Consider the following 17,735-nt stretch of genomic DNA (forward strand, 5'->3'; position numbering starts at 1 on the left):
TGGTACTATCCAGCTATTATAGTTCTTGGGATTTTTTTTCCATTATTCCTTTTCAAAATTCTAATTCTACCTGTTTAAATAGTATCATTCACAGCAGCCTGAGACAAGAAGGTGCAATGCTGAGATTTCTAATGTTGATTCACTATCCATCTATTTTAGTTTTCTTCCTGTTCCTCTGGCCAAACAAATTATTCAGATGAAGGTGTAAAAAAACCTGCTGTAAACAGATATGAAATAATCTGCCTGCCACGTGCCCTCTGTGTCCAACACCCACTAGCCAAAAACCCGAGACACAGTGTTTAACATCCCAAGTGCCACCGACTGTCACTCAGGACACTCAGGACAAAACATTCAAACGTTTTGGTACACACGTAAGGATCCAATTTCTAACTGAATTTGGCCACAACTTCTGCCCTTAAAAATCTCACCTCTCCCCAGGTAACATGCAAGAGAAAAAGCAAGGCATGAAGAAAAGTAAAAAGGTAATTACACGTGTTCGAATGTCCACTGCAAGCTCCCCAGAACAATATTAAAAATTGAGTTTTCTTTCATTGGAAAGCCGACACTGAAATTTTAAATGAAAGCTCCCAATGCCAAAATACATTTCCTATGAGAAATCCAACAGGGGTGCAGCACCAGTCTCCTGCACCCAGCCTGCAGCAGGGAAAAGCACAGTATCTCAAACGCTGTATTTCATGTTTATCAGCACTATGAAGATTTAGCAGGAAGGAACATTGAAGTATCTTCCATCATTCTTATGCAAAAAACCCCAAAAAAACACAACCGTAACTAAAGAAGGAAGCAGTGCATCAGGAAACAAGCGTTTTTAACTAGAAGCTACTTAGAAGATTGATACTTCTATTACTAAAAACAAATACTGAAAATATTGAGCATGTTCATCATGAATCACAACAGGAGTGAGTAAAGGAAGGTGTCTGAGATAGGCCTTCACAGCCCCTGTCAATTAAAGAACAAGACCTAATACTTCATTAATGTGTTTGACTTCCCTACAAAGCAAATTTGCCTTTCATTGGACTTTTTAGAGAATCTCACTCCCCTAAAGGAAGATTTAGGAAATTTTAAGGAATAGATGAGAAAATAAGTAAGTTCAACTTTCATCACCTCTCTTGCAGACTCAAGAACAGCAAACAGATGATGATGATGATTATTATTATTATTAATAATAATAATCTCAAAAATCCATTTCATACAGCAGCATTATTTAATTAACAATCCAATGCATGGGACCTGAATGTTGGAAAGAAATAAATGCTGCCAGCATTCCAAGGAACTTCACTCTCTCCTAAAAGAAAAATCAGCACAGTGAGTGAAAGTGCAAGAGACTGCACTCTATGTCAGGGAACTTTCAGGGTGGAGACATTAAGTCTGTCCTGGCAAAGACCCGAGATTAGATTCACCTTGCTAAAAGTTACTCCAACAGGAAACAAGATGGAGAAACAACTGTTTTTATTACAACTCTGTTAGGTGGCAAATTTCCCCATAATTTCTGCTAACACCCAGAGGTCTCCAGACATCTGAAATTCTTTTTGGATGCTTGTTGCAGAACCTGCTTGTTGATTACTGAAGAGCTCTTTCCACGAAACTCTCTGAATTTTCCCCTTTGCAAGGTGAAATCTTCATGTTTTGATAAATAGAGGTGTAGTCAAGCTTCAACTTCCTACAAGGGGAAATTCCACGGTATTCCATGGATGGTACCATCAGGACTGGAAGAGCAAGGCATGCTCAGTTCTCCCACTGATTCTGGATAAATGACAGCATTGCCCAGATCTTCCAAAGAAAGGGAGATCAGGGCTTTCCTTGATGAACTTTTCATGTAATTATGAAAGGTTTGGCAACACTCGTAACTGTCCTTGGGTTCAGAGCACAAATCTGAAACTTATGCATATGTAAATATTATTCTTCTTACTCAACTTCAACATCTGCAGATCATAAGACACAGTAATGCAAAAAGCTATCTAAAGCTATTTATTTTAAAGTGCATATGTTTATTCAATATTATCTAAAATTTCTCTTCCTTTAAAGTTTTGATCAACTTTCTATATAAATCTGGGGGGGTTTCTCGCAGTAAATGTTTAGCTGCCAGCACGGAGTACACAATAAGGGATATTTCAAAGGTAATAAGAAGGTAGATGAATTGCACTTGATATTAATCAAAAGAATTTTTTTCAAAGGTGACATCCAAAAATTTATGGTAAAAAAGACTGCTGGCTGGAAATGAACAATGAGTCTCCTGGAACATGAAAGGGAGTTGGCAATGCTGTTAATTTTCTTGGAAAAAATAATCTGTGTGCAGCACTGCTATTTAAACTGAGGAGTTCTAATAAACCTGAATGGCAAATTTTCTTATAAACCTGAAAGTCAATTTTCTTGACTTTTTCTAAGAAACTTGTGTGCAAAGTCCTCAATCAAGTATCTAACAACATCACATTTACTGTTAACATAAATAATGATCACAAAAGTCTTTCAAACATTTAAAATTGCTGCTAACTCGTTCTTTAGTCATTACCTGAAGAGGTCTATAAAATTCATTCCCATATGTAATAGAGAAGAAGAGCAGCTTAGTGGAAAATGGTTTTGAACACTGATGTTAAACACATCATGAAGGTCTGGACGTTTTCATACAGCTGACAGCTTTCATTTTCAGGATGAAATTTTATTACTGTTCTAGTGGTCCCACATGACCTTTTCTGACCAGCTCCTGCGATGAAAAACTTCCCATCACACAAACTCCTGTGACTGACTGGGTAACTTAACAACACACACTTGACAGCTGAAAAGGAAGTGGAGGGCAGCTGTAAATGAAAAAAGGAAAAGCCACAGGTTCAATGCAGAAATCTGTGTGAGTTTAGCAGCTTTTAGCAAAATTCCAGGCTCCACCAGTATTTCTGTCATGTCCATTCTAAGTATATTCTCATTTTCCTCTGGCTGGAACAGCAGTAGCAGCAGCTCTTTTCCAAAAGCAACAACACCATGGTTCACACAGACAGTTTTATATAATTGGTATTATGACAGTTTTAAGCAGACGAAGTCTTAGTGTAGTAGTAACTGCATATCTTAATACTCTTACTAATCAAAAAGCAATTCGTTCTTGCACACATATGCACATGGAGGGGGGAAATGGCAAAGTAGCAGATAAACAACAGTATTTCTGAAATAAAATGCAATTTTGTCTAATCAATCTGAACACTGAAGAAAATGCTCCTAATACTTCAGAACACAAAACGTTTTGAAAAGTACACACACACACACACACACGCACAAAGAAAGCACAGACACAGAGAAACAGGGAAATGCTTCACTTTTGTGATTTATGGAATTCAGCACCTTCCAGAATTCAAGTATTTCCTTAAAAACTTCTTGGAACAAAACATTTCCACGTGTAACTGAAGGATCATACACTGACTGACAGAAAAATTTCAAGCACAGAATAAAAGCTGGGAGAGAAGTATTCCTGCATTTTGGTTCCAGCAAGATGTCCAATTTTGGTTTGATTGGAGCTCCTTGTAAATGTATATATTTCCTTTTGTTTCCACAGGGCCTGCTCCTATGTAAAGATGGCCTGAGGTGGGACTAACGAAATCCCAACACTTAGCACACAGTCTGACACACAATGGAATACTAATCATCAGTCACTGCAGGAAGTTACCGCCTGAATCACCCCCGGGCAAATAAGAGACAATAAAGTAAAAGAATCTTTTTTGGTTTTTTTGCAAGATGCAGCAGTTTATGCCAACTATCCTAATATGATATTTGCACATGTTTGCTTTATAATATCTATGGCAGTGAAGGAACTCCTTCATGCTGCCCACTGCTCCTTCCTCTCATGCTCCTCCTTCAAAAATACCCTACTCATCAAAGCTTGGATGCTGGAAAGCCAGATAGATGCACATTAAGAGCCTAAATCTTTCACATCCCAGGAATTAAGAAGCTAATACCTTACTCTGTGCATGCAAAAATATGCTACTTTCCTTGACCATAAGATGGAAACTTGAATTACACTGTCCACAGGCTTTTGGTTCCCTGCTCCATGAAGTCAGTGCTACTCAGTTCAACCTCAAAGGAACAGAATCCCAGAATCAGTGAAGAGGAAGACTTAAAATTTTAAGACAGGACGCCCTTTTAAGAGTATTGCTGAAAAAGGGCACACTGCACCCTCCCCCTCCCACTCTAGAGTTCAGTGTCATTCCCCACAGCAAAAGCCAAGGCTTTCAGAATGCACCCAGACTCACAAAATGAGGAGGGAAAATATTTCATAACCAGCCCCTGTGTAAATTATGAACATGGAAAAAGGCACAAGGCATTCTCAGTAGACCAGAAACCCTAATAAAACCACACACATTGGAGCTGAAAACAATCTCCTTAATTATTAACCTAAGTAGGAAAAAAAACTGTTTCACACATTACCCTTAGAAAAAAAGTTAAATATATGTCTATTTAAACTGCAAGAAACATTTCCTCAGATGACTGTCTAGACTACTGTGATAATTTGGGTTCACAATAAGTAAAAACCCAGCCTGCTTCTATTTACTGGAGTTCTGTCTGTGTAGAGGCAGAAACAGTTTCTGTTCTTCAGATCTTTTGGGTGTGTTCAGCAAAACCAAAGGGCTTTAGAAATTTACCTCTTGGGCTTATCCGAGATTTTCAGGGAGACCTTATAAAGCTGAGTATCATTTCACAACCAAAATATAGGAAGGAAGGTAATTTATATGTCCTCTCAATACAGAAATAATTTAACCCTGTGTCTCATATAGCAAGTTATTAGAGTGAGGTGGAATAAACCAGTTTACTTTTGGCACTCAATGATTTTGCAGCCCTGGATGCATTGTGCTCTTGGCTGGCTTCAGTAAACTACTCCTGATAATACCTGGATTACTCCTTTCCACACATATTTTACTATAGCAACTACAGCTTTTAAGAGACTGCATAATTAATGCCTATGAAGACAAATATGGTTGAAAATTTAAAGCAGATCTACAGAATTTTAGGCCTTAACATTTAATTCACTGTAAGGGAGCTTGAAGCATAACAGATGTCATTAAAAATATCAGGTGTAGCAAATACAATAAAGAAAATTCCTTCCAAATATCAGGCATCTATCTAACCTTCAACCAAAGCCACACAGAGTTTTGGGTTCTCCACACTCATTCTCCTGGCTCAGCATTGAGACAGTTTTATCAAACTCCTTTCTTACTAATCAAAACAAGCCTAAGGTGAATGACCATACCCTTTGAGAGAAAAGCAAGCAAAACAAACAAACAAAAAAACCTATCTTCCCACTTCTTATTTTTCAAACTCAGTGTTTCATAAAGAACTGTGCAGGTGTTATTGAATAATGAGTACTTTCCCTCTCCTATTTCTTGCTCCACCGCTGCAATATCCAAAGAAATATCCAAAACCCTTCTTTCACTCTCTGATCTAATATGGAACCTCTGTGTAAACAGAACATATAACCAAGGTAAAAAAAAAAAACATTTCAGACATTCATAACCATTACAGAAAAAAACTTCCAAGGTTCCTGAGCTTCCCAGTCAATCTCTCAAGCCTCCTCTACACAATACCTGAGAACTTAAGAGGAAACTCATCTAACTTATTCTAATACATTTTACAGTCAAAAAAAGTGAAAATTTTGATTATTTCTTCCTCTTTCCAGTACTTCAAAACTGGATTCTTCAGCTTATTTCTGCTTTTTCAATTTTGCCTAGAACACCTATATAAGCAATACATAACATTACTACTTGCTGAATTTGACAGAAAGTTTTATTACTTACATGAATATTTCAGATATTTTTGCATTTTCTTTGTTGAAGACACTCCCTATGGGCAAGTGTCTCAACTTCTGATCTCTAACTTTCCTAGATATCCTGAAAATGGATCAAGATTTTTTTTTTCCCTAGGTATCTTACAAATTAATTAGCTTAATAAAGTTAATAATTTTTTTAGTTTTCAGAAGAATTAAATCTTTTTCTTCTGAAACTCTAACAAAGCCATCGTGGCCTTACTCAGCTCTTCTATTTTCTCTCTCCCCAAGTAGTTAAAAAAAGGAAGGTGATATTTTAGTGCATCTGACCAAGAGCAAAATTTTCTCTGAGGAAAAGAAAAGATAAGACCGGTTAGAATTTTTCAAAGGCATCATCTTCCCTCTCCTCTGCAACATGTTTCTCACTCATGACTTTGCTTCACTGCTCTATATTATCAGACCCTTGTTTCACTTTTCAGTGAACAATCCTTAGGTGCAGAGTGTAAGCTAGTCTAAGTCCTACCTAACACATAAAAACCACAATATTTTATGCTCTCCTAGACTTGTTCCACCTGTAGGTAAGAGGAAAAAAACTACTTCTCAAGTGCAGATTTTAAAAAACATATATGAAGAAAATTAAGGTATGACAGTTGTGGTTCCTACTTTCCTTCTTTTCACAGTTTAGGGCAGCGCAGCTACAGAGCTTCCCTTTTAAATGATTTAAACGAATGAAACATTCCCTGTGCTGCACTCTGGTGAAAACTCTCAAGCCCTTGGAAGAGGTCATTCAAATCCACATTTTCATTTTACTTCTGCATACCTACTTTAAAGGCATAAAACCTCTGCTTTTAATTCTAATACAAAGCACAACAACCCCACTTCTACCACACTTGCCTGTCCTATGCTTGAACAAACGGAGAAGTTTTGAAGATTTCAACTGCTTCAAAAGCAGCAAAACTGCTGTATTTAAGGGTTTTTACCCTTTTCTTTTGTTGGTGCCAAACAAAGAGTCATTCAAGTATTGGGATTTAATTAAGAACTAAAAGAGGGGAGTAAGGGAGAGACACAGACTGGAATCACAGTACTTCCTTCATCACTACAGCAATCAGCATGATCAGCATTACCCATGTCATTTTTAAAACTGCTAAATGTTGTATCTTCTGCAGACCTAGAAGGGAGAAACTATCCAATGCCAGCTAACAACAAGCAAACACACACTCTGTGCAGCTTTTTCTGGACATCTGCCTTTGAAAACCTTGGTTTTGGGGATAATGGTGAACAACAAAAGGAGGGAATGCAGTGGCAGAGCCCTGTAACACCACTAGGTATTGACATCTGAGAGCAGGAGAGCAGCTTTCTGGATCTGCCTTGCTGGAATCCATCAGGGGATGATGTGGGCCAGTACCTACAGGCCAGAACCTGCAGCAGAAAAAGGAGCTTCGTGAGCAGGCACTGCACTTAAATGTGCGTGTTATTAACACCTGACAGCAACTCTAGCTTCAAAAAAAAACCCTCCAAAATATCTTACAGGTTCTTCCAACACAGACATATTTTATTATATGTCTTGACTCAGGTACCTACCTGTCAGATGAAGCTTTGCCTCTTACTGCTGCAGGTATTTGCAATTCTTATCTCTACTATTTCCAACAGGAATAGAAACATGCTTTTTGTTTTAGTCTAAACTGAAGCTTCTTTTGCTATAAAAATACATGACCACTGCAGCATTTTGCTTGCAATCAGCCTTCAGATAAAGGTTGGAAAAGCTGATAGAAATGCTTTCTTAAAAAAAAAAATTAAAGAGATAAAAGTAGACAAGAATGGTGAAAGTTGCAAATTTTAGGAATATTCACATTCCATAGTTTTCAACTACTGCTGACTTATTTTTAGCTCATTTTATTAAACAGAACTTAATTTATTTTAGTTAAATTAGGCTTCAAGTTGATGATTTAACACTTGTATTTCCCTCAGTGACTATGAACATCCCCTGTGAACTGGGCCATGTAGTTTTGAGGATGCTAAAGTGAACTAATTACTTTTTTCTTCACTCAACAGGCCTTGCACAACTTCTTTACTAATCTGTAGAAAATAACCCAAGACCACATGCTGCACTTCCCAAAGGCTAAAATTGGACTGAAGATGAATTTGAATTAAACTGATGTTTAGCAGGTCAGTCTTTCATTTACTGTAAACTGAAAGAAAAGAAGCAGGAAGACCATAAAAAAACCCTCTATTCTGGCTCAGGATGATAGCAGCCATTAGTAAAACAACCTCACAGCAAAATTTAAAAGCTGCCTTCCCAAAACTCCCACAAAAAGAGAAGAGCTTAATGATCAACAAAACATTTTTGCTGTTAAGCCCCTCACAGTACTGCTAGAATCAACAGATAGGAAAAGCTGTGTGAAGTTAAGAGGTCTTCTAAACACTTGTCAGAAGAAGTTGTTTCTTAAGGAATTACATTTTCTGTTGCTTCATTTAGGCCTGATCACTTAAGCACACACAAGCATCTTCAGCACCACTACAGACTAAATAGATATTGTACTTCTTCTTCATAATAAAATTGTATTTGAGAAGATTTGACTTCATACAAATCTGTGTCAGGTCACTATGCTAGCTCAATTTTAAACACACGTATTATCCCCAAACATCCTGTGCCCGTCAGCTGCTTCGTTTGTGCCTACTTCAGTTCTGCATAACTCTTTACCCTTTTGCCTCAGTTACTACACACTAACAACACTTTAACTGAGGATGCTTTTTGCTTAATCCTACTTCTTCCTCTGTCCTGTTGATAGCTTTTCCATCCAGTGCCCAGACTGAACAAAAACTCTTCATCTCACGTTATATTCATAGAATTTTAATCTCCCAGAACGGTTTGGGTCAGAAAGGGCCTTAAAGATCACTTTGTTCCATCCTCTGCCATGGCAGGGACACCTTCCCCTGTCCCAGGCTGCTCCCAGCCCCAGTGTCCAGCCTGGCCTCGGGCACTGCCAGGGATCCAGGGGCAGCCCCAGCTGCTCTGGGCACCCTGTGCCAGGGCCTGCCCACCCTGCCAGGGAACAATTCCTAATTCCCAATATCCCATCCAGCCCTGCCCTCTGGCAGTTTAAAGCCAGCACCCTGGCTCTAACCCCACCTGCCCCTGTAAAAAAATCCCTTCCCAGATCTGTTTTAGGCCCCCTTTAGCTATCAGAAAGCTGCTATTCAAATACTGTATTTCCTTGTATGTACTTACTTTTCCCTGTTTCTTACCTGTAAAAGCCTGATAACTTTATCTGAAATTCTCCTCCCTCTTCAAAAGGATGCTCTTCCCAAGCTATGCATTTCTACTTACTCCAAACCCTTTTGCTTCCAATGAGCCATTTAATATGGAGTAAATAAGAACTGTTCTTCATCCCTCTGTATGGGATGAAGGCAAAGTTACATCAGTGACAAGATGTGCCTTTCTCACTTCTTCCCCTTATCCCATGAGAAAGAAGGAAGAAAACATCCTTGCTTTTCCACAGCTTCATATCTCTGAAGACTGTAAAATTTAAAAAATGCACAGACCATGAGCAGTGACACAACTATCATTTACAGTGTTGAGAAACCAAAGCAACTGGTCATGCTAGGAAAAAAATTATCCTTGTATGCACAACTGAGAACGAAGCCTCTTTTTCTGTAGCTCTTTTTTCTATTCTTTTCACTGGGAAAACTCAACTGCAGAAATTTCAAATTTTTTTTTCTTTTCCCTTTAAAGACACCACACAAAAAACTTGGATCTTGTGTGCTTACAAACCAAAGACAAGCAGCTGACCAAAGACCAGATTCGACAGGAAATGTAAGAGGTCAGCGCAGATATCAGAAAAAGCAGGAACTCCTAAACAGGTTTTTCTCTATTTTTAACCCAGCAGAAAAGTTAAATACTCTGATCATGCCAGTCATCAGTAACTGCTCAGCCTCCCGTCTCCAGCCCGGAAATTAGTCTGCTCAGAGCCCAGATAGCTGAGAAACCAACCACATTTTATCTACAGCTTAGGCTGGGAGGCCAAGCTGAAGGAAACGCACACATGTTCTGTATTAGGAAGAAAATACCTAATTTTAAAGAACTTAATTTACAGAACCATAAAAAGCGTGCATTTAGAACACAATGATGTAAATAAAAATTACAAAACAATGTCTCTTATAACTTTGAGGTGATTTGCAAGGGAAGTTCACATATCCTTAAACTATAAAATTTTACTCAAAGAGTTATGAACTGCTGCTAAATTCAGTTTAACATTAAACCACTGAGACACTTCTTGCTGTAAAATATTACAGGCAACTATGGCAACCCAAAGATGAAGAAATCATTGCATTCTCCTATTTACTGTAAAGCATAAACCATTACATTAAAAGCATAAATTACAAATTACTGTTGAACAAAATAGGCAATTAAGGCATCTTTTACAGCACTTTCACATACTCCACCTAATGTAAAGCATAAACAAAATGAGCGCTTAGATATTTTTTATAGTTTTTATATTTTTTTTATTTTATATTTTTATAGTTATTATCAGGATATACTATAGGAGTAATCTTTCTTTAACAGAATAATAGTAAAATAAATAACTTCTTTATTTGAGTATGAAAAGGTCTATGCAACACCAAGATTAGGCAAAATTTTACTTAGCCCTATCAAAGCTGTAAAAGCACGCTATATTAGATGAGATACATTAGATAGTTATTATATATGCAATTATATATGCTATATTTTATGGACAGTGACAGAAGGAAATTGGCTTCCTACCTCCAATTTCAAGCAATAAAATGCAAGCCTTTAATTGAAATAACTCAATTTTCAAATACCCACAAAAGGTAGATGAGCTCTTGCAGAACAAGAGCTTCAATTTTCTACACAAAATTGAAAACCCAGGACTTTCAAGGAGAGCTGGGAAAAAAGGATGCCAAAACACTGATGTTTAAATTTCTGTAAAGGGCTTGAATTCTGCAGCTAAAGATCTCACAATGAACGGCAAGAAAGCAAATCTAAACCCTTTCATCATCACAAAAGTTAGGCTGCAACACCCAAGTGCAGTAGAATATTTTGAGCTTTGAAGGTCAAACAATTTAAAGTATAAATATCATTACTAAAAACTCTGAGCCATCATCACAGCTGGAGTCTGTCCCAGGCATCAATATGCTGAATGGAGTCAGAGAACAGAGCAGGAATGATTTCTAACTAGGAATGATTTATCCAGGACAAAAAGCAAGCTTACCAAGTTGTCTGGCAATAAATAAAAAGCACTTCTGAATGAAACCAACTAAATAAAAAAAAAAAAAAAAAAGAAATAATTTTGAATATTGCAATTCTATCATGCCATAGTTCAGCTAGGAGTGTAATCCACCTTAGACACATAACCCAGACTTCAGAACTTGCAGTGTTAAGATCCATCAGAAGTAAGGCTCAAACTACAAATTACCCTAACCTTGTCCAATCCCTTGAAAATCCATTCCAAAGAGAAAGACTTGTTAGCTGCTTATTTTAGACAGGTATACACTGTGCACAGACATACCTCTGAATGGCTACAAAACACCTGTAAGTATTAACAAATTTTTAACAAAAATATTATTTCCTATTTCTCCACTAACCAAACTATGTAAGATTTGAGTCCTTTTGCTTGCTTCAGAAGAAGCAACTACAGGAAACGGGGTAAATAAAAAAACTGCAAATCAGATTTTAAGAATGAAAACAACAACACTAAAGCTAGAGACAAACAAACTGATCCTTTACATTCCTCTTACTCTCGTGATACCTAGTGGGTATATAAACCAGCCTGGAATAGCAAATAGAAACTCCTGCTTTTTCAGTGTGTGGCTTTTTAGTTCCTTTACCTCCATGGAAATTATTTCCATTTCACAGCTAACCAATGCTAAGAAAATTAAAAAACATAAAAAAGGTGCAAGATATTTTTTCAAGATATTTCTCCAAATTTATACACAGCTCTGAGCATCTCACAGCTGAATTTGAAAAAGGAGATTTCCACAGGACTCCCTTCAGAAGCCACCTCTGAGATGCGCTCTGGAATAAGAATGGGTTTAGGAACTGATCCCTGTACTATAGCAATTGGTTATTTTTTCAGTCCTCCTCTGACTTCTTCCAACTAACCAGAGCAAATTATGTCCCCAGGTCTTCTTATGAAAGAGGTGTTATACAGAAAAAAAATCCTTTGATTACCTAGGCTTACACAATCCCAACACCACTAGCAATTTTGCTGGGTTGTTATTTCATGCAGCAGACAGCAAAACACATCTAATCTTTTAAATATTATGTGAACAAAATATGCAGCCTGAATGAGCTGAAATTCCTAACAATTAGGCTTTGTACATGTCAATTCTTAATGTGTCTGCCAAACTAAAAACAAAAAAAGGAAGACACCTTCCAAAATCACAAATAATAAGTGGCTCACTGAAAGTTTGCTGGCTGAAAACGCACAGAATAAAACATGTACACACAGCATTTCTTTGTACACAACTACTCACAGTTTCCTTCCTTAGGTTTCTTTTACCTCTTTGGCACTGAGGGCCAGTGAAGCCGTAGACACAAGCGCAGCGATTGGGTCCAACACACCGTCCTCCATTCTGACAGCCACTCTCACAGACAGCTTCAGTTAACAAAACAAACAGACAGGAAGGTTAATAATGTCGTGGCAATGACATGTCCAGATTAACACACGCGTCATTTTAAAAAAACACTCATTTTTCTCCCACTGCCCTAAGTCTTCCTAGGCCTGAGGACGGAGCTGGTCTCCCTCCTACCACCTCCACCAGCAATGACTGTGCAAACCAAATTCCATCAGCACCTGCTGATATTAACTGCAAACAGCTGCTCAGCAGAGATTCAGCACAGATTAACAGCACATCTTCAACCTCAGTGTGTTTTAATCAGCTGTGCTGCTCTAGTCACTCATAAGAATTATATGAGAACTTACTATCCCTCACTGAAGTTACCTGTCTGTCAAACCTCAGCTATTTTTTGGGCGTATTGTGTTGTTCAGTCACAACAGCAACAAACCTTTTGAGAAGAGAAAGGAGTCCAAGAGAGAGATAATCATCTCTCAGAGTTGATGCTGCTGGAAGGAGGAGTGATGTCTAGAAACAAAGGTAAAAAATTACCTGTTTAACTCATCATTTTTTACCTGAAAAAAACCTGTGTTTCTTAAAAGATCCCCACAAAAAATAAAATTTTTGTGGTGACGGAGGAAGCTGGGTGGGGTGAAAGGGTTATAAATCCACAGGACATTTAGATGAAAAAGATATTTCACTGTCATGGGACTTCAGAGCACCCACTCATACTCTTTACCAATGGTCTGAATCAAGAACAAAGCTTCCTGCCAGACCACTGAATTTTCTCAGTTCAAAAGGAAGACAGTTCTTCAGAGAGGCTGAAAAACTACATTAAAAGAGTGCTTTAGCTAATTCATTTTAGCTACTTTCTGACTCATTGCTTCAGGTCATAGCTTCCAAATTGTCCAAACATGTTCCAAATCAAAACATTTCAGCTTACAGGACAGTCACAAAAATTTTTAAACTTTGTATTTTTGGTCTCAAAGTCATTAGGCTGCCTTCCTAAAGACATCTCTTCAGTTTGAATGTGGTATCTGTAAAACATTTGAGTATCCAGGGCAAAAGAACCTCAGAAACCTAGAGAAGGTAATAATTTCAAACTGAAAAAAAGGTACACATTACTCCTGCATCATAGTGGAGAGGATAAAATATACTGTTGTGTGGCACTTTTAACTACATGATACAGTGAAACCAATCTCCAGTGTTTGATCAGATTTTCTGGATTGCTTCAGGGTCACCACTTGAAAATTCAATCATCTTTTCATTTATTCACTGGAAATTTGCCTTGTCTGAGAGCATTCAGGTGTCGAATATATCAACAATATATTTTAATATATTTTAACAAAAGCAGGAAGGGACCAGCAACCCTGAATACAAAATTTCACTGGGGTCACAGGTCAGGATTACAAGTATTTGCTAAAATTTTAGAGAGTTTTATCCAGTTAAAGCAGGAACAAGACTGTTTTTCCAGCATTTTTAAAAATGACTAGGGCAAAAAAAAATTATCTTCCACAATATTCAGCCCATCTGGTTTGTGCAGAACTGCTCTCTGTCTGCCTCTAGTTCTTTCAGACTGCTTTATGCAATTAATTTCCCTCCTAATTAGTAGTCAGCTGGCCTCAGAATAAACTTTGAGTCTTTCTTCATCCCTGCAGCCTTTAGGGACTTTTATTGTTTGCTAAATTGCTACAGCTTGTAAACACTGTGCTGTTATACGTAAAGCTGGGCAAACAATTCACTTTCTAGTTTGTCTCCCAACCCAAAAAGGTACCCAATAGCTTGAACCATATTTAGTCCTTTTTTCCTTAGACTAAGTAGAAAACAGAAGAACATTCTTCAACCCAGCAGTGAGACTATTGTTCTGAGGCAGAGAAAACTTTGTTAAAAGGGAATGAAAAACTAGTGAACATCTGGTATGAAGAGGGGGATGCACGGTGATGTTGCAAGGGTTCCAAGGGTTTCCCAAAACCGCTCGGTGATTCCAATCTGTAACTTGAATTTTAGAGCACACAAAAGCGCTTCGTGCAGGAAATGACTGCCAGCTAAACACCATATCCCAAAACAAGCATTTCTTTCAGATGTTTCACTGCACTCCAAGCAAACTGGCTGCCACTTACGCTGCTCACAGTGGGCACCCGAGAAGCCCTTCTGGCACTGGCACCGCTCATCCACGCACGTCCCGCCGTTCCTGCAGCTGATGCTGCACTGCTGCGCTGCAGAGAGAGACCCAAAATCAGCCAAAAACACCACAAAGGAATGGCCTTTCACAGACTTTGAAATGGCATCTGAGTGATGGGCTCTGTACCACCCATGCTACATGTTTTAAGTGTATGCTGATGGAGAGGTTTTCTGGAGTTTTCCATGATTATGTTGCAACTCAGAACTTTTAGCTGCACTGGAAGCCACACAATCTTAATTTCTTACAAAAATGGACTCAACTAGATTGCGAATACCACACACACTCATTTGTAAACTTCCTTCACTCTCTAAGCACATTTTATTTAAATTTGTCACACAGAATAAACAGGCACGTGTGGACTAACAAACTTGACCAAGAACTTGAGGTGTCTTACCTAAGCGTAATTTACATTTGCATATGCAGTAATGAGAAGTTACTTTTAAGGAAGCTGGCATTTTTGTCACTGAAACTTGAAGAGAATGACCTTCAATGAAATCTCCAACGAAAACGGAGTAAGTCCTTACCAGGTCTTGATCCACACGTGGGCGATATCTGCCCACTGGCACAAGTGCACATGTTGGGACGGGAACAAAATCCATCACCACAGCTATTTCTGCAAATTGCTGAGGAAGAACACAGAAAGAGAGTGACAGGGATTAACAGCAACCTGAGGCTTATATTTGCATGGAAAAAAACCAAATGAAACAAACAACCCTTGAAAACTCACTTATTTGGGACAACTATTACACATACAAAAGTAATTTTAGGTCAAATAAAGTGAACTAACTGACTTTTTGCATAATTAATATCTCTTGACAAATTTGAAGGCAGAGTTAAATCAGCCGTATTCAAACACTGACCTGACCACTGAAACCAGGTAATCAACTCTTTCCCTAATTAGAAATATCAGCCAATTATGCAAGCAATGTAAAATCATTAAAAACATGTCTTTTAGACCACAAGACTTATGAGAAAACATTACCAAGAATCCAAGATTAGAAGGAATACAAACTATGCCAGTTTATGCCATAGGCTTCACTCTTATAAGCACCATTTTAAAGGCATTTTAGGGTCTTTGTTTTTTTCTATTCCCAAGATTACCCGTCCTTTACCCAAAGCAGTTTTGTGGGAAGCCAATGTGCAAATGCTGGACTTTGCAGTTTTGTGGTGCTTCCTTAAATATAGTTTCCTGCACTCAGGTAGCTCCCACACTTTTATGTAAAAACTAACCATAAAAACCCCAGGAAAGCCTGTCCACCACACATCTGTGTGTCACATTCCGGACCTTGTGCCATCCCCATGATGACCCAAAGTCCTGCCTTCCCTCCTCACTCACCATCCAGCATGGCTCCAATGAAGAAAGGAGTGACAGAACCACAAATAAATGAGCTGACAGTCTAAATTATTCTAAAGCAGACTCAAATTAATACATTAAATTCATCAGCTCAAGTAGCAAATGAACCAAAAGACAGCCTGAAGCAGTCAGAGCCACTATAGCACAACAGAGGACTTCAAAAAGAAATATACTGTGCAACAGATAACTTGTAGAGTAAAAAATCCTCAAAAACAAACACCACCACCACCAAAAAAACCCCCAGGAATCTCAATTTCTTTGTAAATAGGCCTAGAGTTTTGTGAGAACCAAGTAATCTGGCAGCCCATCTCCACTGAGGGACTACAACAAAACAAATACCTTGACGAGATCACGTGTCACAACACTCTTTGGGCATCAAAAAGATGCAAAACACAGTGCCTGCATTTATCATTAAATTCTGCTACAATAATGTCCCAAATGTGAAGGCATGAGAAGTCAAAGAGTTTGTGGGATTTTTCTGTTTAACTGGAATTAGAGACGTGCCATGGACTGACTCAAAATACTATTCCATGAGAAGAAGTAAAAGCGAGAAACAGGACTTGGATGTAGAGCACTTGACAAGCACCAGAAACGTGGGGGGTTTTTTATATTCCTGTTCAGTCCATCTTTATACACCACAAGGTCAACCTCTTGATGAAGCAAGGTTTACATTTAGTGCATTTGTCAGTTTATTATCCGTTAAGGAGTAATTTTTTTACCAACTGAAAGCCCTAGAACTTAAGGCATATTCTAAATATGCTTTCATCAGAACAGTTTACTCTGCACAATGAAAGAGTAAAAGTAAGCAGACCTTTGGTTTTTAGATAAAAGATCACTTTTAATCACAAATGTGCCACAGACCACCAACAACCACCACCACATCATCAGCTTGAAACACTGTCAGGTCAGAATGGTTTCTTTTTCACCTACCACTGCCTCATAGATTTCTCCTCATGAATTACCACTTTAAAACCACAGTTAAAATATGCATCAATTTTAATCAGCACATCTCCAGTGAGAAGTTTGATAGCTTGTCCAGCATCCTGTGTGCAGGAGGCTTTTTCTAGGTGAAAAACTCCAGCTAAAGGGAATGTCATCTCCACAGACATTAAACGTGAGCATAGAAATCTGTACACTTAAATCTTCATCAAAAGCAGAAAACAGAAAACAGACACACACAATACTGGTCTGCCAAAATCACTTACCCTATAAACATGTTAGAAAGTGCAATTTTCTTTTCAATTGCTTACTGCAATTAGAGTGCAGTAAGCAGGCGGGAGCTAAAAGATGTCCCTTGTGCAGATAAATTAAAAATAAATCAGATTATTCTGGATGTGGGAAGACCTGAGACCAAGGTCTTTAAGAAGCACTGAGAGTCACAATTTAAAGGATATCCTGTAAGGCTTGTTGAAAACATTTGAGCCAGACACACAGCTGAATCTAAGAAGCCTATCAACAGCATAACAGGCAGCCCAAGTCCTTCTTAAAACCTCTACTTTACGTTAAAGTAAAGTAGCCAGTATTGAAAGAGTTGATAAATGTGAAAAGAGCATTCAGAGAGGAACTCTTTATTCCATAGCAATATTAATATAAGGATCTTCCTCTGAATGGCACCATTATCCTTAGCTGGGAAATTCTGGGCCACCCTGAGGTGAAAATAAGTGTTATGGCACAGTTATCCCCAATATTAGCTAAACATGTTTAACCATGTAAAACCAATAGATGTGATCAGGTGAGGGAAGCCTGGAATTATAAAAAAAAGGCCACCAAAGGTCAAAAGTTTGGCAGACCTTGGCTTATCACCCTTCTCTTGGCCACCCACCCTTTGTCCTGCATGCCTGCAGTTAATCAGATGGAGAATGACA

General features: G+C 38.2%; 1 protein-coding gene across 1 annotated transcript in view; it reads right to left on the reverse strand.

Moving 5' to 3' along the window:
* The window catches only part of FBN2 (fibrillin 2), a 117,955-nt gene that overhangs the window by 98,246 nt on the left and 1,974 nt on the right, over window positions 1–17,735 (reverse strand). The window contains exons 3-5 of the mRNA XM_038124921.1: window positions 15,041–15,139; window positions 14,455–14,550; window positions 12,280–12,375 (exon numbers count right to left, since the gene is read on the reverse strand). Of these exons, the coding sequence (XP_037980849.1) occupies window positions 12,280–12,375; window positions 14,455–14,550; window positions 15,041–15,139 (291 nt within the window). The remainder of the gene's footprint in view (window positions 1–12,279; window positions 12,376–14,454; window positions 14,551–15,040; window positions 15,140–17,735) is intronic.

This window comes from Motacilla alba, chromosome Z (genome assembly GCF_015832195.1).
Source record: "Motacilla alba alba isolate MOTALB_02 chromosome Z, Motacilla_alba_V1.0_pri, whole genome shotgun sequence".
In the NCBI taxonomy this organism is placed as follows: Eukaryota; Metazoa; Chordata; class Aves; order Passeriformes; family Motacillidae; genus Motacilla; species Motacilla alba.